The sequence below is a fragment of the Astatotilapia calliptera genome, chromosome 1 (genome assembly GCF_964374335.1).
Source record: "Astatotilapia calliptera chromosome 1, fAstCal68.1, whole genome shotgun sequence".
NCBI lineage: Eukaryota > Metazoa > Chordata > Actinopteri > Cichliformes > Cichlidae > Astatotilapia > Astatotilapia calliptera.
This window is the reverse complement of record NC_137422.1, coordinates 37,174,240-37,198,300: the sequence shown is the minus strand read 5'-3', so window position 1 is coordinate 37,198,300 and position 24,061 is coordinate 37,174,240. Positions and strand designations below refer to the sequence as shown.

The following is a 24,061-nucleotide window of genomic DNA, read 5'->3' as shown; positions in this document are numbered from 1 at the left end:
ATGTGATCTAAATATAATCTAAATGTAATATGCATTTTAATACGTCACAAAGGTAAATGTAGTTAATTAGAGCAACAAAACTATCATATGAATCACAAAATATAATTCCCTCGTATGCAACTTCGAATGTTCTAGAGATCTGTGAAGGTAGCATATTAGTTTTGAGCGGAGACTGAGAAGGAGAGAACGTATAGCGGAGAAACACACGGGTGTCAGTTCAACACGTGCGACATACTTGGCTTTGTTTGTGTGTGACCAGACGTTAACAGTGTGAGGTGACATTTCCGAGAGTCGCACCACAGTGTAGAAAGGTGTTTTCAACTGCAACTGCTAAGGTTAAAGGTTGGTCGCGACAACTCGTCTGATCAGCGGACCCTGATATGGACCGTCGGAGAGCTGTAAAGTGACTTGCTGGCGCGCTGTAGCACAGACAGCGCGGTGTCCTCAGGAGGAGCCGAGAACTGGATTCAGTGGACTGGTGAGCAGCCACCGACAGAGCCACTGTGTTTCCATTTTTATGTGCAGTGTCTTTACTTATATTGGTCAAGGGACTTTAGTGAACAGGATTTACAAAGGGGTTATGCATAAAAATAATAATAAAATAACAGTTATGACTTTATATCTTTATGACTGCATGTATGTTACTGTACATACATAACCAGTCCAGTACTTTTTGGCCACTTAAAATATCTTTATAGAACTCTTGCTATATTTGTTGCAATTTCTGTTGTCCTCTTCGCCAGATTACTCTTAAAAAGCCATTTTTTAATGTCAACGAGACTTTTTAACTGGACAGTAAACTAAAAGGCACTTTGCCAAAAACTGATTGTGGCTTCTACCTTGTGATAGGAATGTTGTTTGTGGCTCAAGATGACTTGATATCATTCATGAGGGATATATTTGACACATTTCACATAGCATAGGCCAACAAGTGTGGTTTGCTTTTTTGTTTTTTGTTTTTTGTTTGGGGGGGGGGGGGGGGGGGGGGGGGGAAGCAGTGTAACTATGGGCCATCGCTTCTTGGTAAATACCGAAAATCAGTTTTTGACAGGCAATCACATTTTGGCACAACACCACCAAGATGTGATAACCTGCTTCTGTGTTGCTTAATAATATTTCATATGGTATTATTTAATTTAAAATATCTATTTCATTTTCTTGTGGGGATAGGTTAATTGGATAATCCAAATTGTCACTATAGGTGTGAATGTGCGAATGAATGTCTGTCCCTGTGTGTTGGCCCTGCGACAGACTGGCGACCTGTCCAGGGTGTACCCCGCCTCTCGCCCTATGACAGCTGGGATAGGCTCCAGCGCCCCTGCGACCCTGAAAAGGATAAGCGGAAGCGAATGGATGGATGGATGGATGGATGGATGGATATTTCATTTTCTAAAGTAACTGTGATATCATTTGAATTTATAAAAAATGTGTGTTTTTGTACATTTTTATGCTGCACCAAAGTACAGTAAATGTTCTGTTCTTGTGCTTAAGTTGTCTGGGATCAATTCTTTCATTAGTGTTTAAGTGTAACATGCAGGCAAGGGGTTTATGGTTAGTTTCCTTGATTCCTGTCCATACCAAAACCATTGTGGAATCTGATGCAATAACTAATCCAACACCCAAAATAGTGGGTCTAAACTGATGTAAGAGGGTTTAGACTCAGTATAACGGGTGGAGTGCTACACTTTTCATGACATCTGTTGAAGTTCTTAGACCTGATATATAATTTTGAATAATTTGTGCATGTCTTTATGAAGGTGTCTGACACATCTTCTTGTCGATCTGGTTACCCACTAGCAGAGGAAGAACAGAAAACTTTCCTTGCCACTACTTAAAATGATAAACCTGTAATACCACAAGTCCATCACACCAAACCTCATTAGATCTAAGGTAAGTTTAAAGCAAACCACTACTAACGGAATTTTTGGAATAATACATGAGCTATTCTGATTAGAAATGAAATAGACTATGTAAAGAGAAACAGGTCAGGAAGAATAGAAAAATACAGCAGTCCAGTTACCTCCAAAGACTTTATTTTCAAAGATTTGCATCTTATTTTACTGTGTGCTGCAACCTGTAGAACTGGTGTGGCGCAAGTTCCTGTTTTACTTCCTCAGCAAGCTGTAAGTATCAGCACTTCTTTAGTACTTAAAAGTACTTGATTATTGTGGTAGCACTGAAAGAAATTGCCTGATGTGAGTCATTTCCTTTTCTGAGCTGTGAACCACAGATCTGTTAAAGCATGTGATATATGTAGATATGAAACTCCCCCTCATTCAGCAAACGTCAACCAGACAGAAAAATACCCTCTGGACCTCTTACAGCAAATCTATATCTGTTGATGAGTGAGACGCAATGTGGATTATACTTTTTATCACAACAGCCCTCTGTTTTTCTATGTCCCGAGCTATTGGTGAGTAAACCTACCATGTTATCACTCTTATGTTGAAAGGAGTATACTTGTGAAGTGAATCTCAAAGTCATGAATCCTTGAAAAAGTAAAATTACCCAGCTTCTTTGTTACCAATAGCTATTAAAGACTCTAAGTCAACCAGTTTCACAAAACTACCTGCAATTTTATCAAGTGCTGATCAAATACTTGTAAAATAACATCTTGTCTCTCATGTGTCTCTGGAGTTAGATGCCACTTAGACGTTTTATCAGCTTCCAGTCTTGTTTAAATGTATTCATTATGCTAATTTTGGTCTTTCCTTTTCTGTGTGTTTTACTTTGACAGACCTTTGTAAAAATGTTCTTAAAGAATGCCGAGACAGTGACCCATCATGGATAGGGTAATGCAGCTTCTACTGTACATGTCGCATTCCTGTTTGTGAAAAATAAATTGTCCTACATGAATGAATAAATGCTGTCAGTACTTGTTAATTGTTTTCAACAGTGGCTGCTTTTCAGTGGTTTTACATGGCTTCATCATCAAATAAGAATCATTAGAGTATTAGTATACAGCCTCTAACATATACTCATTGTAACAAATACTGCTGTTTCAAACAAGAACACAGTGTAACACTTTGGAATAACCATAATTTTGTATTATTGTTTAAGTGTATTGTGTATGTTGGCGTGTATTTAAACTTGTTACATACTTGATTTATCTAGAAACATTATTTGGATGATTTACTGTACTTTTTATATTTATTTCTTATTTTTCTTTTTGGATTTTGTTAGCTGCTTGGAATTGACAAAGCTGTAGAATGTGATACTGTGATAATATGGACATTATTATTTAATTATTGTCAGAGTTTCACAGCTCAGCATTATTTTGTGCAAATTGAAAAGCACTGAAGGATGCTTAAACCAAATACAACAGAATCTATTTCTGTTCATCTCAAATTCTTGCAGTTTCATTTTTTCTCCTTTAAATGTATATCCATGAACAAATGAAGTAATCAAATAGCAGAGAAAGGTCCACTATGAAATAATTGATCTTACTTCTCATCTCTTTGCATTAGTTTGTCTTTTTTATCCTCAGTTATATCCCTGTTTGCATGTTTATATATCTGAACTATGTTAAATATCTGTTGGTAGTTGTTACGAGGATCGAATTATGACCTGCAAAACAGGCCGCTCCTTGACAGGCATCAAACAACTCAAAGTAGACTCGCTTCAAGAGGTGAGGTCATTTGGAGCTGAAGTGCTTTTTAGAAGTGAAAAAGTTACATTTGATCTGAATTTCTGTATTTTTGTATTAATGAACTCTAATTACTGACAACCAACACATTTTTTAAAGTTATGTTTTCGTGTATGCTTTTTAGGTTGATGTGAGTCCTACATTTGAACATAGAGTTCACATCCCATCATCAGCTCTCCAGAGAAGCATAGGAAATGTGCCTGAGGTGGATGTCCTGGTGGTGGCCTCTGTAATAAACAGCAGTTATTTTAAGGTTGGTAACGCTAAAAGCAACAGAAAAAAACTTAAATATTCCCACGAGCAGAGTCTCTTCACAATCAGCTGTTGCTTATCATGAAAAATGATTAAAAGTTGCTCCTTTAATAAAGAGTTGTTTTCACTGAGGGCCACAATGAGAAATGTTTGCTTTAATTTAGTCTAAAATGTTTGTCTTATATTTGTCTTATATGACAAATTCCTCAACCAGTGTACAAACAACTTTATTAGACTTTAAAATGTTTATTTCAGAAAAGTAATGCATTCTGACTACAGTTCTATAAAAAGGCTACTCACAACAACAATCTTTGGCTACCTTTACCTAATATTACTGTCACGGATTGCCGGGGCAAGCCGTGTGGAATGTAGGAAGGACCCAAAAGGCAGCAGCTCTGGTGCAGGTGAGTGTTTATTAACAGGGGTGGGTAAGTACAAACAGCGGTGGCGACAAAACATGAAACTGGAAACCTAAACTGGGTAAACTAATAAGACAAACCAGAACGAGGATGCAGGGAGGTCCGGAGAAATACATATGGGAAGACGCAGGGAGACCGAGGGGAAACAACACAGACGAACCAGCAATTACTAAGACAGAAAATACAACTTAAATACACTCAGAGAACACAGGGAGATTACACACAGGTGGGAAACACAGCTGGGAGTGATTAACATAACGAGACTAGGGAGGCAAACTGAAAACACTCACATAAGACGCAGACCTTCACAATAAAACAGGAACACACGGGCAGAACAGAGTAAACACTAAACAAAGGAAGAACAGAACCAAAATCGAAGAGAAAACACAAAATGCTGGGTCAAAAGGACCCAGGATCATGACAATTACAATTTGTTTAATGGTCTGAAACATGTAAGTGCGAGAAATATAAAAGAAATCTTCAAAATGCAAATACTTTGTTCATAAAACTGCGCTTGTGGCTGTACAAACTGTAGCTACAACTAGCCAACATTTAAAAAAAAATATCTTGAAATTTAACTACAAGTCCTCTGCCAGGATTAAAGGCTAGATTAGTTTTTGAGATTTGAGATACATTTTTTCATATTAATCCCACCCTAACATTTTATTTATTTTATTTATTTATTTATTTTTTAGAAAGAGGGGCAATACATATTAATGAACATTTTAACAAATGTAAATATGCCAGATTATAGGCTTGGGCTAATTTCCATCTGCAGAACCTCTGGCAGGTTGGTGTTAAACACAAGTTAGTAAAAACATACAGAGACACTATTTACAGGTCATGTGACAAGGACAAAAACAGTGATCACATTATACTAGAACAAACAATGACAAGGAGAGTGGACACAGAGGACAGTATAGATAACAATAACGGAAACACATCAATTATATTGCACAAACCCCAGTATTGTACATGCCCTCACCATCGTGATATTGCGTTCACCCATTGCACTAACAGTTGTTTCCCTTTTTGTAATACACTAACTCTTTTTCACGTCCAATATAACGCATGATTATTAAACATGATCACATGTTTGTGTGTCCCTCAGCCGCCCTTTTAAGTGACTCTTAAAGATGGGTAGACTTGTACTTTCCCTCACTGACAGTGGAAGACTATTCCAGAAGCTCACTCCCTGATATGACAGAGCATTCTGTGAAAAGGTGGTCCGCCTGAGTGCCAGTTCACAATCACTTCTAACAGTGGCCTGAGTTAGTCGAGACCCGGCAACACTGCTAGACTTTTGTTTAATAAAATCACTCATTGGTGGAGGCGCCACTAACATAACTGTCATGTGCCGTCCTTTCAGCTGAGTCCTCCCCAAAGAAGTAGGATACCACAAATTCACCGCAGAAATGGCAAAGTATTTAGGGACTCAGCCGTATGTGTGCGGGCAGGAAACCGTGCAGTCGAGAATCTCTCACAACCCATCACGTTAACCTTCAAACACAACAAAGAGGTAAAAAGACAAAAGTGTTGGACGAACATCTTAAATAGAAAATGTAACAACCTGTTTACCGTTCATTTTGATTCCAGGTTGAAAGTGGAACGTGTGTATTTTGGAAGGAAACATCAGCAAAGGATGGAACAGGTACTACTGGAGATGTCAACCTTCAGTGTTTTTGTTTCTAAATAAAATGACTTAGTTACTCCGAATGTTTTCTTTATAGGTTACTGGAGCAATGAAGGCTGTGACACAAATTACACGGCACATGAATTTATTTGCAGCTGCAACCATCTGAGCTTCTTTGCTGTGCTTGTGGTGAGCTGAAAATCTCTTCCTACATATGATAAAAGCCTTTGGCAAACACCATATTTATCTAATTAATATTTAATTAGATAAACATGTTGATAAACAATTTGAATTGAGAGGCTGTCTCAAATTTATACTGTATAAATAGCCACATATTTAGTTCCAGTCTTTCCACAACCAAATGACCAGAACTGAAATGTCAGCAATACACTCAAAGATGATAATTATGATATTTAAATTATAATTATAATTATAAGTTCACTGTACACATACTTTGTTGTGCATGTAAAATAACAATAAAGGGCTATTCTATTCTATGAGCAAACTAGTGTGTTACACATAGATTGTATAAAAGATAGAGGGAGCCACCATGGTATCAAGTCACAATTTAAGGCTATGGGTCAGCACACCTGTCACTCTAATTTTAAGCTTTGCCAGCACATGGATCACTTACAAAAATAATTAACTCATCATATAGTTGTGATGAAGGGTGAACCAACCGATACATTCCCAACCATGTATTGCACCAAAATGTCTTGCCATCTTAACATGGAAATTTAGCAATTGATAAATTAACAAATCTTGGTCTACTACTAAAACAAATTTCTTATGTAAAATACATTTCAAAACAACAACTTCATCTTTTTATGTTGCAGAATCCAGGAATATCGGTGACAAAAGCTGATGCCGACAAGCTAAACTACATCACTTACATTGGATCAGGATTCTCCGCCCCCTTCGCACTGATCAGTTTGTTCATCTATATTTATCTACAGTGAGTAGATATCATATTATTCACATTTAAAACTTTATAGTTTTCAGTTCCCAATTGTGATCAAATGAGAAACTGGAGAAAATAGACTGTATAAAAGCTATTGAGTTCGTTAGTGACAGCAGCTCAGTGATAAGGTCTCTGACCACAACACCCACACTCAAACATGAGCAGATGAAAATAAGAGATGAAAAAATAAGAACAAACCGATACTCTTAAGAATTTTGCATCTCAAACGATGAAGAAATTAAGGAAGTACCAGGTTGTTTCCAACTGCTTCTTAAGCAAAGTATGCACAATTTGGACTTCTATACCTGGCTGATGCTCATACTAGCCTTTGGCTTCCAGCTGTCTTCCCCTAAATCAGTGATTAATGACCCACTCTTAGTCACGTTAAGTTTAAGGAAATCGTCATTCCGAACATTTAACAAATGCAGGCAAAGCATCAGCCAGACCTGACTGTGAGGTCTGAAGAGGAGGCAGCAGTGCAGTGTTATCAGGAAACTTCAAGTCTAGGAGCTGTCTGTGTACATGATAAAAACCAGAGGAGAAAAAACACAGCCCTCAGGAGAGCTGGAGTTTGATAGGTTTGAGAGGGTTGGACATTTTACAGAAATCCCATTCAAGTTTCTCAGTTAAAAAATTCAAATGTAACATTAAAATCTGATCAAGTAAAATAATTTCAGAGGCCAGTCAGTCCATCAGTACATGGGGCTGCACCTTATCAAAAGCAGAAGATGCTTATATGCTGTATGATCTAGAACAATGAGCTTATCATCATCTATATCAATGCTTACTTTATAAGCAAACAGCAGTGGCTCTAATCTGTCATCAGTTGAGGACACAACCTCATCAGTTTTTTTTTTATCACAAGATGTGTAAATACAGCGGATCTTAACTCATTTAGTTTTCTTGCATCTTTTTTTAGTATTGTGATTAATATGTTTTTTTTCTAAATGACTTCACATCAGTTACATTTCATTTGTTCTGTATGCTGGTTATGTTTCCACCCTCTACACATCTCTGTACGATTGTAGAAAAATCCTCACTGAGCTAGATGGCATCGGGGGCCAGCAGCTGTCCTAATATTCACCATTTTCAAGATGGTTTCAGCCTGTTCTAGTGACATGACAAAATGATTCTGAGAAAGATTCACTAGTATGAAAAAAACATTTTTTCATTTCACATTCCTCCATTGCTTCCTCACTTCTCCACAGCTGGTGTTAGCAGCAGCAGCAGCAACCTGTAAGGATTGGTTACTATTTGTTGCTGGTTCACAGTCAGGCAACCCTGACGGCTTACATGCCGTTACTTTGACACATTTTGCTGCATTTATGTTTAGTTTAGTGTTTTTTATTGTTTTCTCTCAGCTTTCCAGCTCCACCTTTTCACCACTTCTTCCACAATAAACTTTTTCACAAGGTGCGTGAGAAGGTAGAGGGGAGCCGGTCACATTAAGAAAGTTGATTGAACAATCCAGTGGCAGTATTTAAAAAATGAACAAATGGTGTCAGTGCTTTGACACCTGTTGTGCCAAGGTAGTTATCTCCTACAGCATTTGTGTCTCCTGCGCTCCCAACGGGGGAGAAACTAATTCTGTCAGGGATAACTAGCTTTGCATGACACCTGGTGCATGGTGGCCCTTCAGGCAAAGACAAGCAAAGGGAACCCATACAGTTAATATACATACATTTAATAAAATGTAATGGAGTAGCATGATGGTGCAAGTATTTCCCGTTTTTTCACAATATTAGTTTTGGCTATGATATTATACAGAAGACAACTTATTACAGGAAGAAGAGGAGTGGGAAAAGGTGGTGGTACTAGGGGAATCGAGGGGGGCAGTATATCTTGAGGTTCAATGTTGTTATGGCACTGAGAAGTAAACTGCTTTTGACGCTGTTTCTCAGGTGGCAACAGGTCAAAAGTGAGACCAAGATTATTTACTCAATCCTGCTAAATTGAGTAAGTCCTGTAGAGAGGCCGTAGTTTCTGCACAATGTGATACAGTACTTTCTGTAAAAAGTCATGAGCTGTTTTTGACTCACTTTGGTCTTCCCGAGTACTCTGATGAAATGAAGTCATAGCTGTACCTTCTGCTAACTGCAGAGTCTTCTTTAAATTGCAACAATTAAAGTCTCACAAGGAGGAATTTAGCAAATGGAGCAAATAGAGTCCAGTTTGTGCATTAGGTCAGCGATTATCTGAGGAGTAGCTGACATGTTGACTTGTGGATGATTAAACACTGCTGTATAAAACAACTGTTGTTGTTTGGCAAATAGAATACATGGAGTGAATTTATCCACAGTTCCACTGCAGCAGTACATATCCTGATGTTTGCAGTATTACACCGCTTCCATTTACATAAACAGCTGGTATCTGTAGAGCTCTGTAGGGAAAGAAGAAACTCTTGACTCAGACTAACTCTCCTATGTGTGTCTCCACAGCAATGTAATTACATAAAATAAAATAGAATGCACTCATACTCTGCATCACCAAAGAACTTACTAATAGCCTGTAATACTCTGACAGAGTATATCTGAGTCTGGTTTGTGGCAAAAACCTCTGAGGACACAAATACTGTGAGTTCCTACTGTGCTTTTTATGAACTAAAGGGTCGAACTTTTGCTACAGATGTATTTGCTAACTTTTGTCAGGGTTCCCTGTATAAAGAAACATCCCTCTTCCTTTAACAGTTGTCTCTGCAAAGAATGATGAGCGTGTGTGTCACGGTCTGGCTGGCAGACCGTGGGGATGTGGGGAAAGGAGGACCCAAAACGCAGACTCTGCGATGCAAACAGTGCTCTTTATTTACAGTGAAAAGGCTGTAAATACAATAACTCCCCGTTGCTCCCTCGAACCCCGTGTGCGTGCTTCCCTCCGATATCTGTGCTCGTGCTCCCCGCTGTTGTGTTTCCGCACCCCCGTGCGTGCTGCCTCTCCGGACCACTCCTCCTCCTGTAGGGAAACCAGAGACGCAGCCGTCAACACTAACCCTCGGCGGGCATATACGCACAGCACAGACCTAAGCTAACACACACTGACTTGGTACGATAACTCAATGATCCCGCGCCGGTGGGAGCTCCAACTCTCTCCTAAGTAGCTCCCCCGACGAGCCCTGATCACCAACAGGTGTGGCATGAACTTCAGGTGTGGCCAGTCCTTCCGCAGGGCCACACCCCTCAGGCCTGCAGGTGGCTGAGCTCCATCCTCCAGCCACACCCGCAGACATACACACCCATACCCTGCCTATACATATGAGTGGGACACAGACTAACACAGCACAGTGCAGAAAAACACACACATCACCAAAATAATAATAATAATAACAACAATAACATCAACAGTCAAAACTGCTCACGGACCCCGAGTCCTCCAGAGCTGGGTCCGTGACAGTGACAGTGTGAGGTTGCAGAGATTGCGTCACAAAAGCTCAGTTGCTGCTTACATTTTGGGAACTATTTTTTTTCAACATGTTGATACTGGTATAAACAAAATGTAGTCACTTCCCCAGAGACATCTTCTGTCAAGTAGCCTCAAAGAAACACTGCTACGAGGGCCTGGAAATGCCATAAAAAAAACCCTGAACATTAAGAAAACAAACTCAATAATATTAATGGTTAAAAAAATGTGATTGTGAATGAAATTTGTAAAGTAATTAATTAAAGAAATGTTGTGTACATTAATATATCTGCCTGAGAGTGATTTTGTCATGTTTGTCTTTGTAATTTGTTTGTTTAATGAATTTGTTGATTTTCCCATTTCAGTTCAACCCATATTCTGTTACATTTCTAACATTATATGATGCAAATGAGGCGACTGCTACTCAAAGTGTGGTATTAAGTGAACTTTGTGGCTACATCTAGTTAAGAGACCATTAGAGAAGTGAGGCTACAGCCTCATGGCCTTTCTTATATATAGTTTTATCTGCTGCATTAGTGTGGAGTTATTACCATCATCTCACATCTAAAAAGGCAAGATAATATCCACTATCTCCACAGTTGGCAACAAGAGAATAATTCTGTTTCTGTTTTAGTCGGCGGCATCCTGAGAAATCCATAAGTCTGCACATGCAGCTAACAGTGGCGATGTTCTGCCTCCATCTCACCTTCCTGCTGTCCAGCCTCCTGGCCCAACTACTGAAGGAAAAAGAGGACGGCTCATCTTGCCTGGTACTGGGTCTGGTTTTACACTGGTCCCTGCTGGCCACCCTGACCTGGAGTGCTCTGGAGGGGTTCCACCTCTACCTTCTGCTCATCCGGGTCTTCAACATCTATGTGAGGAGGTACCTGCTCAAACTCAGCCTGATTGGATGGGGTGAGTGTCGTTTAGGTGGGACGCTGCTCTGCAATACACTGTCACAAATGTTTAAATGAAAGTGGATTGTGTTGAAGTGTTACATCACAATAAAGGCTTAAACCCTTTATTCTGATGTATTGTGATGTCAAGTAAATTCGCCTTATTTGCATAACCTACTGTATTTAAGCACAACAGACACTGACCAAACACTAGGGCAAATAGGTACAAAACTACTTAAAAAAATCACGAATCATGAAATGTCTTGTATGTATTTTAAAAGTAATTAAATGACACTGTTATAAATTAGGCCTTAACTGAAAAGCCTGTCTAAGAGAGATGTGTTTCAAGTTCAGATAATAATACTGTGAAACAGACGATCTGATATGGACGATTGTATATTGTTCAGCTTTAGTCATTCTAATTTATTCTGTTGTTTAGAATCAACAGCTGTTGGTAAGATCACCTGTGCAGTCAGCATGGGGCACAAAATTTTAAGGACAGGGTTCGTACAGGTGCTTGAAATCCTTGAAAATGATAGAATTTTAATATTGTCTTTTCAAGGTTTGAAAAGTGCTTGAATTTCAGATGTGGTGCTTAAAAGTGCTTGAAAGTGTAACTGTATGTCATCACCACAAATAACATTCTGATTGAATAGTTTTCTTATCAGATAGAGAAATAAAATGAGTCGCAAAATGTAAAAACAAAATTTCAATTTGGGTCGAAAGTGCGGACTTCAAACTATACACCAGTTTTTAAATTGTGTTGATCGGCCATGTAAAACCAGAGGTATGATAAAAAAATACACGCAATGTTTTTTTCTTAATAAAACAGTGGTGTTTGCAGGGGGAACAAACAGCACTAGCAATCACTCTCAGCCTGGGAGTGAAAAAAAAGGAAAAGAAAAAATACTCCTTCCCTATTGGTGGAAAAATGTACCATTTCGACCAATCAAAAAATGTGGCATTTGGTTGTTTAGGAAGAGGGGGAAGTTTTAGGAGTGACACCAGCGAGAGAGAGCAAGTGAGCGAAAGAAAGAGAAAGTGAGTTTTGATAGATACGTGATAGATTTGTGACGTTTACCATGTTTGGAGTCTCACGTTAGTGTGTTATCTTGTGTAGTTAGTGTGTAGTGTAGTCGTTGTTTTGTTTTGTGAGTCACTTCTACTAGAGAATGTCACAGTTGCTGCAAAAAAGCCACAAAAGGCAGATCGCAGTGTAAACGCTGTCTCCAGGTGGAAAACAGGAGTGACACACCTGCTGTCAGACCTGCAGGTTTATCCCTGTGCTGTTCTCCTCTGTCTTAGTGGATACAAATTATATTTTGGAGTTGCATAAAGAATTTGTGTGCCTTCCTATTTGGTGCAGAACACCTTACTGTTCTGTAAGTAGTTTTAAATGGTTATATAAAAACGTCTTAGCCTTGGTTGCATTTTTGGGTGTAAATAGTACCATATAACTTTGTTGTTTGCAAAACTTGTGCATATTTTTTTTAAATGTACAATTTCTATTTGCATTTCAAGTCTGAATTTAGATCAGTTGTGCTTATACAGTATGTCAAAATGAGAACATAACAGATGGGCAAGATAAACAGTTTTTAAAGGTGAAATATAGACGCCAAATAAAAAGTAGTCAAAAATGGCCAATTATACCCTGGACCCCAGAGGGTTAAAGGCTAAAAGCAAAGTTGTCACCAAGTACTGTTTATATTTCTATGTATTTCTGCAGGCACTAAGTATTAACTTAGTGCCTTTGGGTGAAATAATGATAATATGAGGGACCGATCCATTCGGTCACAAAGAATAGCCACTTGTTTCCGTGCTACCAAAGTTCCCCGGCTTTCATTCACAATGTGATTATCGTCAGCACCTACACATTAAACTACTTAAACATTATAAATGTCTTCAAGCTCACAATGAGGCCACAATAAGGCCTGTATCTACTGTCTCAGTGGCTGAGACAGTAGATACATTTATATGTGTTTTTATAAATGAATATTTCATACTTTAAGGCTGCCTGTTTATTTAAGGGAGATGAACAAAATACTGTAGCGGGTCAGGGCTGTTTGGGGTTTGACAGCTATGTTTTGTTGTTCCAGGCGGCAGCGTTATGTTGCCATGGTTACAGGTGATGCTCTCTCTCTCTCTGCGACTGTGTGTTTCTGGGTGGAGAGAGCGCCTTTTTCTTGTGGTTGTTGTTATGCTAGAGCTACGCCGAGCAGTTGAGTTAGCAGCGTTGTGTTTCCTGTTGAATGCTAATAAACGGCTGTGCTCCCTGGCTAACTCTGTGGGAAGCAAGACCAAACGATCCCTCTGTCTCCTCCTTGTCTGAGCTCGCCACAATGCATTAGAATTGTACGTGATAATATCATAGATGATAGATTAAATAAAAAATTTTAAGTAGATGCTTGTGCGTTCTTAAAGTCTTATATATTGAATTGAACTATGTGATCTATTCGAAGCCTCTTGCAGTCAGTGCTGTTCTCCATGCCTGTCTGACTGTACATGATGTTATTAGCACAAACACTTTAAAGGTGATCATTTAGGACTTCAGCAATAATGCAAACAGCAATGTAGTTAAACATCTTACAGTTAGTTTTATTAGGAATTAACTTAAAAAACAAACAAACATCTGTCTCCTATTTTTTGTGTCATACAGGAAAGAAGCATCAATATCTGATGAGAAGACTTATTTATTTCTGTTTTGTTTGTTTTTTTCAATAGGAAATGAATATCTAACAAGTTGATCTGATCACATTTTCACATCTTAATTCTTAAGTGAAATGCGCATTTTGAGTTTATACAATATATGCATTTAAGGCGACCATTTCCTTTTGCAGCATGTTTGTCTGGTGCGTTTTTCTATGTCTTAACAAAAGGGCAACAAAGATGTTTAAGTTCACCTTGGATGATTTGTTTTAATTTTCACATGGTCTTACTGAGGTGATGCGAACTGAAATTTGCATTCTTTGGGGGGGGGGGGTAAATGTGAAAAGGGACCTTAAAGCAGAGGAACAGTGACAATAATGCCTCACGCTGTCCTAAAGAACATTCAGCTGACATTAATTCTGTCTTCCATGTTTTCAGGTTTTCCTACACTGGTTGCAGCTGTTTGTGGGATTTCACGTGTTTATGGCAAATACACTCTGAAATACAGCAACAGCAATTTAACACAACACATGTAAGAACCTATCTTTGGTATCATTTTATATTAGAGTGAGCCAGGAGATTTTATTTCTTAGCAAATTCATGCTGTTTTTTTAATTTCTTTATTAATGAGCAGGTGCTGGATGAGCAACGAGTCTGAACAAAAGCTCCTCGTAGTCAGCTACATCACTACCGTGGCCTTTCCTTTCTTGGTGGTTGTGTTCAATGCCTGCATGCTGGGGCTGGTGGTGTTTAAGATGTTGGAGCTAAGAAGGGGTGATAGAAGCTTTGGAAGCAGCAGTGACTGGAAGAAGATAAACAAAGAGAGAAAGAAGAGGTTATGGAAGGACTGTGTCACAGTGCTGGGCCTCAGCTGTGTGCTTGGGTTACCTTGGGGGTTAGCCAGCACTACATACGTTTCACTCGCTGGGATCTACATATTCACCGTATTGAACTCCCTTCAAGGTTAGTATGTGATCATCATGTCAAGGATTAACTGGACTTTGATCATTTAATAGAAGAACTGACAAACTATGTCTCTCTCTTCACAGGTCTATTTATTTTCCTGTGGTCTGTGGCGATGGCCTGGTCAAAATCTCAACCTGAAAATAACTCATCAATCAGAGACTCTTCCTCTCAGAAAATGATGACTACTAGTTTCAACAGCAGAAACTGAAAAGACTAATGCATTATCCATGACCTATATTAGGTGTTGTGCTTCTATTGATATGTAGTTCAGTATAACCAATAGGGCTGCCACGATTAGTCGACTATCAAAATCGACGACTGATTTAATAGTTGACGCGTCATTTGAAGCTTTGTTTGCTTTTTTGTGATGTATTGTGCACTTAGAGATGCTCTTCTGTATAACCTGGTTGTAATGAGTGGCTCTTTGAGTTTACATTGCATCACCCTTTGAGGTCTTTCTGATAAATCGTTCCTAGTGCTGTACCTACTTATAATTAAGTTATTATTTATAGCAGCTTTCAGGTAAAAAGGAAAAACAACTAGAGTAATCTCTAAATGATCTATATACATTAAGAGTATTTTAAAATACATTGTATTTAATCTCCCCAATTCTTCCCAGATACTGATACTGTTAATATTCAACTCCATCATCATGACCTGACATAAGAAGTCTAACCAGGTGGCAGGTGCCACAAGGTGGCAGCAATACCCACAGGAGACACTCTTTTTTTATGCATGAAGATAAGATAAGATAAGATAACCTTTATTAGTCCCACGTGTGGGAAATTTGTTTTGTTACAGCAGTGGAGAGTGGAAAGTTACATGGAAAATTAGAAAAAAGAAAAACACTGGAATAAGATATCAATAGATACTGTGCGCAACTGTACACAATAGAATATAATAAAATAAAATACTATATACAATTGAATAAAATAGAATACAAATGCTATATACAATTGAGTATAATACAACGATGCCAGAAAAGAGTATTGTACTTAGTGTTATTGCTATTGCACATGTGTGGATGTGTGTGTTTGATCGGTTGAAGTCTTTGTTGTGGAGTCTGACAGCAATAGGGAGGAAAGACCTGCAAAATCTCTCCATCCCACATTGTGGGTGCCACAGCTGCCACTGAAGGAGCTGCTCAGTGCTCTCAGAGTCTCCTGCATGGGGTGGGAGATGTTGTCCAACAGGGATGACAGCTTAGCCACCATTCTCCTGTCACTCACCACCTCCACTGCGTCCAGAGGGCATCCTAGAACAGAGCTGGCCCTTCTGATCAGCCTGTTCAGTCTCTTCCAGTCCCCAGCAGAGATGCTGCCCCCCAGCAGACCACACTGTAAAAGATGGCTGAGGCCACCACAGAGTCATAGAAGGTCTTCAGGAGTCGGCCCTTCACTCCAAAAGACCTGAGCCTCCGCAGCAGGTACAACCTGCTCTGCCCTTTCCTGCATAGGGCGTCTGAATTATGAGTCCAGTCCAGTTTATTGTTCAGATGAACACCAAGGTACCTCTAGCTGTCCACAGTCTCAATATCAATACCTTGGATGTTCAGTGGTTGCAGTGGAGGATGTTTGTGCCTGCAGAAGTCTACCACCAGCTCCTTGGTTTTACTGGTCTTGATCTGGAGGTAGTTCTGCAGGCACCAGTCCACAAAGCCTTGGGTCAGTCGTCTGTACTCCCTGCCGTCCCCATCAGTGATCAGGCCAACTATTGCAGAGTCATCAGAGAACTTCTGCAGGAAGCACTGGGTGGAGTTGTAGAAGAAGTCTGCAGTGTAGATGGTAAAGAGGAACGGTGCCAGAACCGTTCCCTGTGGGGCCCCCATACTGAACTCTTATGAATTGCTCATGCATTTCATGCATGACTCCATGATCTGCTTTTTACCTGGATGGCCAATGATGCACTTCTGTCTCCTGCTGATAAAGGTGTTTATCACCCACCCCTAGCTCCTGAAACTGTCAGGAGTAGTGCAACATCACTATGTAGTACATGCTGTTTGGATCAAACAGTGTGTGATGTTGTTTAAGCTTAGCACAGGATATACCAAGAAACACGTTTCAGGTTATAGATGGAAATAGAGGAAACAGTTTGCTAGGAAGCCTGCTGAGTCTCTCTTACGCAGAACCCTGTCCACATCTTCTAAGATGTTTTTCTACACTGATAAGATAAGATAACTCTTTATTGTCATTGCACAGTCATACATAGTACAGTAGTACAATGAAATTGGAAAACTGTCCTACGTCGGCACTACATATAACACAACACGACACGATATGACACATCACAACGCAACAAACAACACAACACAGTATATTAACTTAGTATAAAAAAGAAGAATAAGTGTATTTGTATTGCACACTGTTATTATTGCACATTAATTATTATTGCACCTTGTTATAAATATAAATATTATTATTGTTATTGTTTTAAACATTGTTACCTCTGCCTTAAAAATTCCAGGGAGGTAGCCAGTCAGGTCAGCTATTTACATTGTGGGCTTTCATCAAATCTTTTAGAAATGGCATAATATGATTCACATCATGTATTATAAATGAAATCTTACATGTGCTGGTTGTCTCTTGAATATGATCTTTGACATGTCACTCTGCATGCATGTTATTGTGTGAGGATTCCTGGTGTAATCATCCAAACCAATTTCCTCTCATATGAGGGTGACAGATTAGGTATTCTCAGACCTCGAGAAAGTGGTGACACATCTGAATAATTTAACTTAAAGAATAACTTAAAAAACAATTCAAATAAATAATTAAAAGACCAAATTTACCACTGACATTCATGCCAGTGATGAGCGTATGTAAACTTCTGGCCACTACTGTCAGTATCCGAGCTCTGATACCAGGGGAAAGGACAAAACACATTCAATAAAAGCATAATAAAATAGAATACTCATATTTTTATCAGTGTAGAAATGAAAGTTTCCTTAAATATGACAGATGCTAGTTTTTAAAGTTCAGATTTGAATCATGAATTCTTCCGCAATATTTACAAGACTGAACGGACTCCACTGACTTTCCCTCAATGGCCAAGAAAGATGCCCAACGGATTTACTTTACCTAGTGGATCATCGCAGTCTTGCCATATTGGTCCATTTGATTGACCTTGGTTTTATTTTCAGTTGTTACAGACATGACTGGGAGAAAGAAAGAAAGAAAGAAAGAAAGAAAGAAAGAAAGAAAGAAAGAAAGAAAGAAAGAAAGAAAGAAAGAAAGAAAGAAAGAAAGAAAGAAAGAAAGGGAGGGAGGGAGGGAAAGAAAAACAGAGGGGAAGAGGGACAGTGAGAAATGGCACTTAAAAAAAATCACCTGGATCACCTGTTGAGAGAAGAATAAAAAGAGAAAACAAGCAAAAAAGAGAGCAACATAATAAACACAACACCATTGCAATAATCTAGCTAAGCATAAATAACAGTAAATACTAAATATTGAATTTTATTTTGCAAATGTCCAGGGTGCGAGGGGTCTTTGATGATGATGCTGGCTTTCTGCTGAAGTCTGCCAGTATAAATGTCTCTGAGGGGAGTTAGTATGGTGCCAATTGCCCACCCACGTGTTTTTTCCTCTTGTCCTCCGCGGTGCAGTAGTTGAAACAGAGTGTGCAGCAGTAAGTCAGAACGCTCTCGATGGTGGAGCGGTAGACGTTTCGAGAACCCTCTGACCTACTGCTGCACACTCTGGTTGCCATTTTTAGAAAAATAATAAGATGCAAGTTCAGGTTTCACTTCCTTGATAACCTATAATTCTCAACAGTTCCTGACAATTATGGCTTAACTTCTTCTTATCTGTTGCGTATATGGAAAGCAGTACCATTTGATCACTTCCTTTTTCTTCAAAACATCATCTCATAATAGTTATTTAGTTGCAAGTAATTGACTTTTGTTTCTGTGTGACCGTTATTTCATTGTTTTTTAAAGTATAATTGTATAAATGATCAAGACTAGCGCCTCAAGGTGCTTTATATTAACTCCTGGCTCCACCCGGAGCCTGCACCCATACCGCAACTGCCTAGAAAAAAAAAACCTGAGTTAATATGAACTTCACATTTGCAAGCAACTGTGGGTCAGAAGAGTTATAAGGGATCTAGCACTGTTGCCATAATTTGCCCAAATCATGGATCATCCCATCTGTTTACGCAAAACTACTGTAACCAATGACTGTTCTTAAGTAATTTCACTTAGTTGTTTTTCTTTCTTGCTCATTGTGTCAGATGTTTAGTTACTCCTCGGCCTCCTTTAGCAGTAATGATATCTGTAACAAATATAGCATATTTGCAGCGCTGGAGGCCAGGATTACTGAATTGGAGACTCGGCTTCGCACCCTTCATTCACCCGTAGCTAGCCAGGCCCCTGGAGCTGGTGCAGCCGAAGATAGCGTAGGCCCCGCTAGCTGTTCCCCGGCAGATCCCAAGCAGCTGGGGAAAGAGGGCGGCTGGGTCACGGTGAGGAGGAAGCATAGTCCTAAACAGAAGCCCCAGGTACACCACCAACCCGTTCATGTGTCTAACCGTTTTTCCCCACTCGGCGACACACCCGCCGGGGGTCAAACTCTGGTAATTGGCAATTCTGTTCTCAGACATGTGAAGCTAGAGACACCGGCAACCATAGTCAATTGTCTTCCAGGGGCTAGAGCAGGCGACATTGAAGGAAATTTAAAACTGCTGGCTAAGGGTAAACGTAAATTCAGTAAAATCATAATTCACGTCGGCAGTAATGACACCCGGTTACGCCAATCGGAGGTCACTAAAATCAATATTGAATCGGTGTGCAACTTTGCCAAAACAATGTCGGACTCTGTAGTTTTCTCTGGTCCCCTCCCCAATCAGACCAGGAGTGACATGTTTAGCCGCATGTTCTCCTTAAATTGCTGGCTGTCTGAGTGGTGTCCCAGAAACGATGTGGGCTTCATAGATAATTGGCAAACCTTCTGGAGGAAACCTGGTCTTGTTAGGAGAGACGGCATCCATCCCACTTTGGATGGAGCAGCTCTCATTTCTAGAAATATGGACAAATTTATTAAACCCCCCAAAATATGACTATCCAGAGTTGGGATCAGGAAGCAGAGTTGCAGTCTTACACGCCTCTCTGCAGCTTCTCTCCTCCTGCTACCCCCCCTAAAACCCATCTCCATAGAGACTGTGTAAGCTTCCAAAAAGACAAAAAACAAACTAAAAACCAGCAACAAACAACTTAAACATAAACAATTACAAAGAAAGAACAATACAGTATCCACATCTGAACCAAAGAGTATAACAGTGAAATGTGGATTATTAAATATTAGGTCTCTCTCCTCCAAGTCTCTGTTAGTACATGACTTAATAATTGATCAACAAATCGATTTACTCTGCCTTACAGAAACCTGGTTGCAGCAGGATGATTATGTTAGTTTAAATGAATCAACACCCCCGAGTCATTCTAACTACCAGAAACCTCGAAGCACAGGCCGAGGGGGCGGTGTGGCAGCAATTTTTCACACCAGCCTATTAATTAATGAAAGACCAAGACAGACTTTTAATTCATTTGAAAGCCTGATGCTTAGCCTCGTCCACCCCAGCTGTGAAACTCAGAAACCAGTCTTACTTGTTATCATCTATCGTCCACCTGGGCCTTACACAGAGTTTCTGTCTGATTTCTCAGACGTTATATCTAAATTAGTTCTGAGCTCAGATAAAATAATTATTGTGGGTGATTTTAACATCCATGTAGATGCTAAAAATGACAGCCTCAACATGGCATTTAATCTGTTATTAGACTCAATTGGCTTCTCTCAAAATGTAAAAGAACCCACCCACCACTTTAATCACACTCTAGATCTTGTTTTTAACATATGGCATCGAACCTGAACATTTAACAGTGTTTCCTGAAAACCCTCTCCTGTCTGATCATTTCCTGATAACATTTACATTTACAATAATTGATTACACAGCGGTGAAGAGTAGACTTTATCAAAGTAGATGTCTTTCTGAAAGTGCTGTAACTAAGTTTAAGAATACAGTGGGGCAAAAAAGTATTTAGAGGTCAGTAATTTGCATCAGAGGTACACTTCAACTGTGAGAGACAGAATGTGAAAAAAAAAAATCCATGAATCCACATGGTAGGATTTGTAAAGAATTTATTCGTAAATCAGGGTGGAAAATAAGTATTTGGTCAATAACAAAAATACAACTCAATACTTTGTAACATAACCTTTATTGGCAATAACAGAGGTCAAACGTTTACTGTAGGTCTTTACCAGGTTTGCACACACAGTAGCTGGTATTTTGGCCCATTCCTCCATGCAGATCTTCTCGAGAGCAGTGATGTTTTGGGGCTGTCGCCGAGCAACACGGACTTTCAACTCCCGCCACAGATTTTCTATGGGGTTGAGGTCTGGGGACTGGCTAGGCCACTCCGGGACTTTCAAATGCTTCTTACGGAGCCACTCCTTTGTTGCCCGGGCGGTGTGTTTTGGATCATTGTCATGTTGGAAGACCCAGCCTCGTTTCATCTTCAAAGTTCTCACTGATGGAAGGAGGTTTTGGCTCAAAATCTCACGATACATGGCCCCATTCATTCTGTCCTTAACACGGATCAGTCGTCCTGTCCCCTTGGCAGAAAAACAGCCCCATAGCATGATGTTTCCACCCCCATGCTTCACAGTAGGTATGGTGTTCTTGGGATGCAACTCAGTATTCTTCTTCCTCCAAACACGACAACTTGAGTTTATACTAAAAAGTTCTACTTTGGTTTCATCTGACCACATGACATTCTCCCAATCCTCTGCTGTATCATCCATGTGCTCTCTGGCAAACTTCAGACGGGCCTGGACATGCACTGGCTTCAGCAGCGGAACACGTCTGGCACTGCGGGATTTGATTCCCTGCCGTTGTAGTGTGTTACTGATGGTGACCTTTGTTACTTTGGTCCCAGCTCTCTGCAGGTCATTCACCAGGTCCCCCCGTGTGGTTCTGGGATCTTTGCTCACCGTTCTCATGATCATTTTGACCCCACGGGATGAGATCTTGCGTGGAGCCCCAGATCGAGGGAGATTATCAGTGGTCTTGTATGTCTTCCATTTTCTGATGATTGCTCCCACAGTTGATTTTTTCACACCAAGCTGCTTGCCTATTGTAGATTCACTCTTCCCAGTCTGGTGCAGGTCTACAATACTTTTCCTGGTGTCCTTCGAAAGCTCTTTGGTCTTGGCCATGGCGGAGTTTGGAGTCTGACTGTTTGAGGCTGTGGACAGGTGTCTTTTATACAGATGATGAGTTCAAACAGGTGCCATTCATACAGGTAACGAGTGGGGGACAGAAAAGCTTCTTACAGAAGACGTTACAGGTCTGTGAGAGCCAGAGATTTTCCTTGTTTGAGGTGACCAAATACTTATTTTCCACCCTAATTTACGAATAAATTCTTTACAAATCCTACCATGTGGATTCATGGATTTTTTTTTCACATTCTGTCTCTCACAGTTGAAGTGTACCTCTGGTGCAAATTACTGACCTCTGTCATCATTTTAAGTGGGGGAACTTGCACAATCGGTGGCTGACTAAATACTTTTTTGCCCCACTGTATAATCCACCCACTGTTATCATCTCCAATGCCCTGTACCAACACAGAGCAGAGCAGCTATCTGAACGCTACCCCAACAGAGGTCGATTATCTTGTTAATAATTTCACCTCCTCACTACGTACGACTCTGAATACTGTAGCTCCTGTGAAAACTAAGGCCTCAAATCAGAAGTACCTGACTCCGTGGTATAATTCTCAAACACGTACCCTAAAGCAGATGATTCGTAATCTGGAGAGGAAATGGCGTGTCACAAATCTAGAGGATCATCATTTAGCCTGGAGAAATAGTTTGCTGCTTTATAAGAAAGCCCTCCGCAAAGCCAGAACATCTTACTATTCGTCACTGATTGAAGTAAATAAGAACAACCCCAGGTTTCTCTTCAGCTCTGTAGCCAGGCTGACAAAAAGTCAGAGCTCTTTTGAGCCAACCATCCCTTTAACGTTAACTAGTAATGACTTCATGAACTTCTTCACAAATATAATTTTTATCATTAGAGAAAAAATTACCAGTAATCATCCCACAGATGTAATATTATCTACAGCTACTCTTAGTACCATTGATGTTAAGTTAGACTCTTTTTCTCCAATTGATCTTTCTGAGTTAACTTCAATAATTACTTCCTCCAAACCATCAACCTGTCTTTTAGACCCCATTCCTACAAAACTGCTCAAAGAAGTCCTGCCATTAATTAATTCTTCGATCTTAAATATGATCAACCTATCTCTAATGATCGGCTATGTACCACAGGCCTTCAAGCTGGCTGTAGTTAAACCTTTACTCAAAAAGCATCTCTAGACCCAGCAGTCTTAGCTAATTATAGGCCAATCTCCAACCTTCCTTTCATATCAAAAATCCTTGAAAGAGTAGTTGTCAAACAGCTAACAGATCATCTGCAGAGGAATGGTTTATTTGAAGAGTTTCAGTCAGGTTTCAGAGCTCAGCACAGCACAGAAACAGCTTTAGTGAAGGTTACAAATGATCTTCTTATGGCCTCTGACAGTGGACTCACAATATTAAGCCTTCACACTTAAAAACGACACTTTAATGATCAGCTCTGGGAACTGTCATAAGGTTCGAGGTTTCTTGTTGGTTTCATGAGCTAAAAACCAAATGTAACCTCTTGCTTCAGTGGTTTGGGTGCAGTGATTGTTGTCGGTCACATCATGACTTTACAGGTGATTGTGAAACATGAATGTTGCATGACAGCTAAGTGGAAACATCAGTCATCAGTTTTCATGGTTTGTACACACATAAACCAATACTCTGATTGGTTTGGACTGAACTGACTTTTTAGTAAAATGGGGCTGCAGACGTCATGTGATGGTATCTGAGAGGAAGTGAAACTTTTATAAACTTCTATGAAACTCCACAACAGAGTTTCTCTGGAGTGATCCCTTGTGCACAATATTTTCTGTGTGCTTTTGGTTTTGCTCGTGCCTCTAATGGCTGATTGTTAGATTCTTAGATTCAATTTAGACACCCTAGTCTTTATGCAATTGAAATACTAACTTCAAGTGATCAAATGAAATGAAAAGGCTTTCTTTCCAATATGGAATATGGTGTTGTAGAGCTTTTTACCCCACTTCACATTTTCACTTTAGGCTCGTTGATTCAGAATAGTACGTAATATGACAGATTTCAATTCAATTAAGCTTCACGGCACCTTATATTGTAAGGC

At 39.7% G+C, this 24,061-nt stretch overlaps 1 protein-coding gene across 3 annotated transcripts; it reads left to right on the top strand.

The window, feature by feature from the left end:
* The first annotated feature begins 198 nt into the window (after positions 1–198).
* Positions 199–17,383, top strand: LOC113026680 (adhesion G-protein coupled receptor G1-like). Of its 3 annotated transcripts, none has more exons than XM_080300502.1 (15): positions 199–478; positions 1,801–1,890; positions 2,081–2,123; positions 2,281–2,413; positions 2,738–2,792; positions 3,544–3,628; positions 3,771–3,899; positions 5,687–5,836; positions 5,914–5,968; positions 6,048–6,139; positions 6,787–6,905; positions 10,939–11,219; positions 14,285–14,378; positions 14,481–14,809; positions 14,896–17,383. In XM_080300502.1, exons 4-15 carry the CDS (start codon positions 2,356–2,358, stop codon positions 15,018–15,020), a joined length of 1,572 nt encoding a protein of 523 aa, XP_080156628.1. In that variant the 5' UTR covers positions 199–478; positions 1,801–1,890; positions 2,081–2,123; positions 2,281–2,355; the 3' UTR covers positions 15,021–17,383. The 3 variants fall into 3 exon arrangements, with proteins under 3 accessions (XP_080156628.1, XP_026031518.1, XP_026031508.1); XM_026175733.2 differs by having other exon boundaries at positions 1,758–1,890; XM_026175723.2 differs by having other exon boundaries at positions 1,758–1,890; positions 2,081–2,413.
* The last annotated feature ends 6,678 nt before the right edge of the window (positions 17,384–24,061 follow it).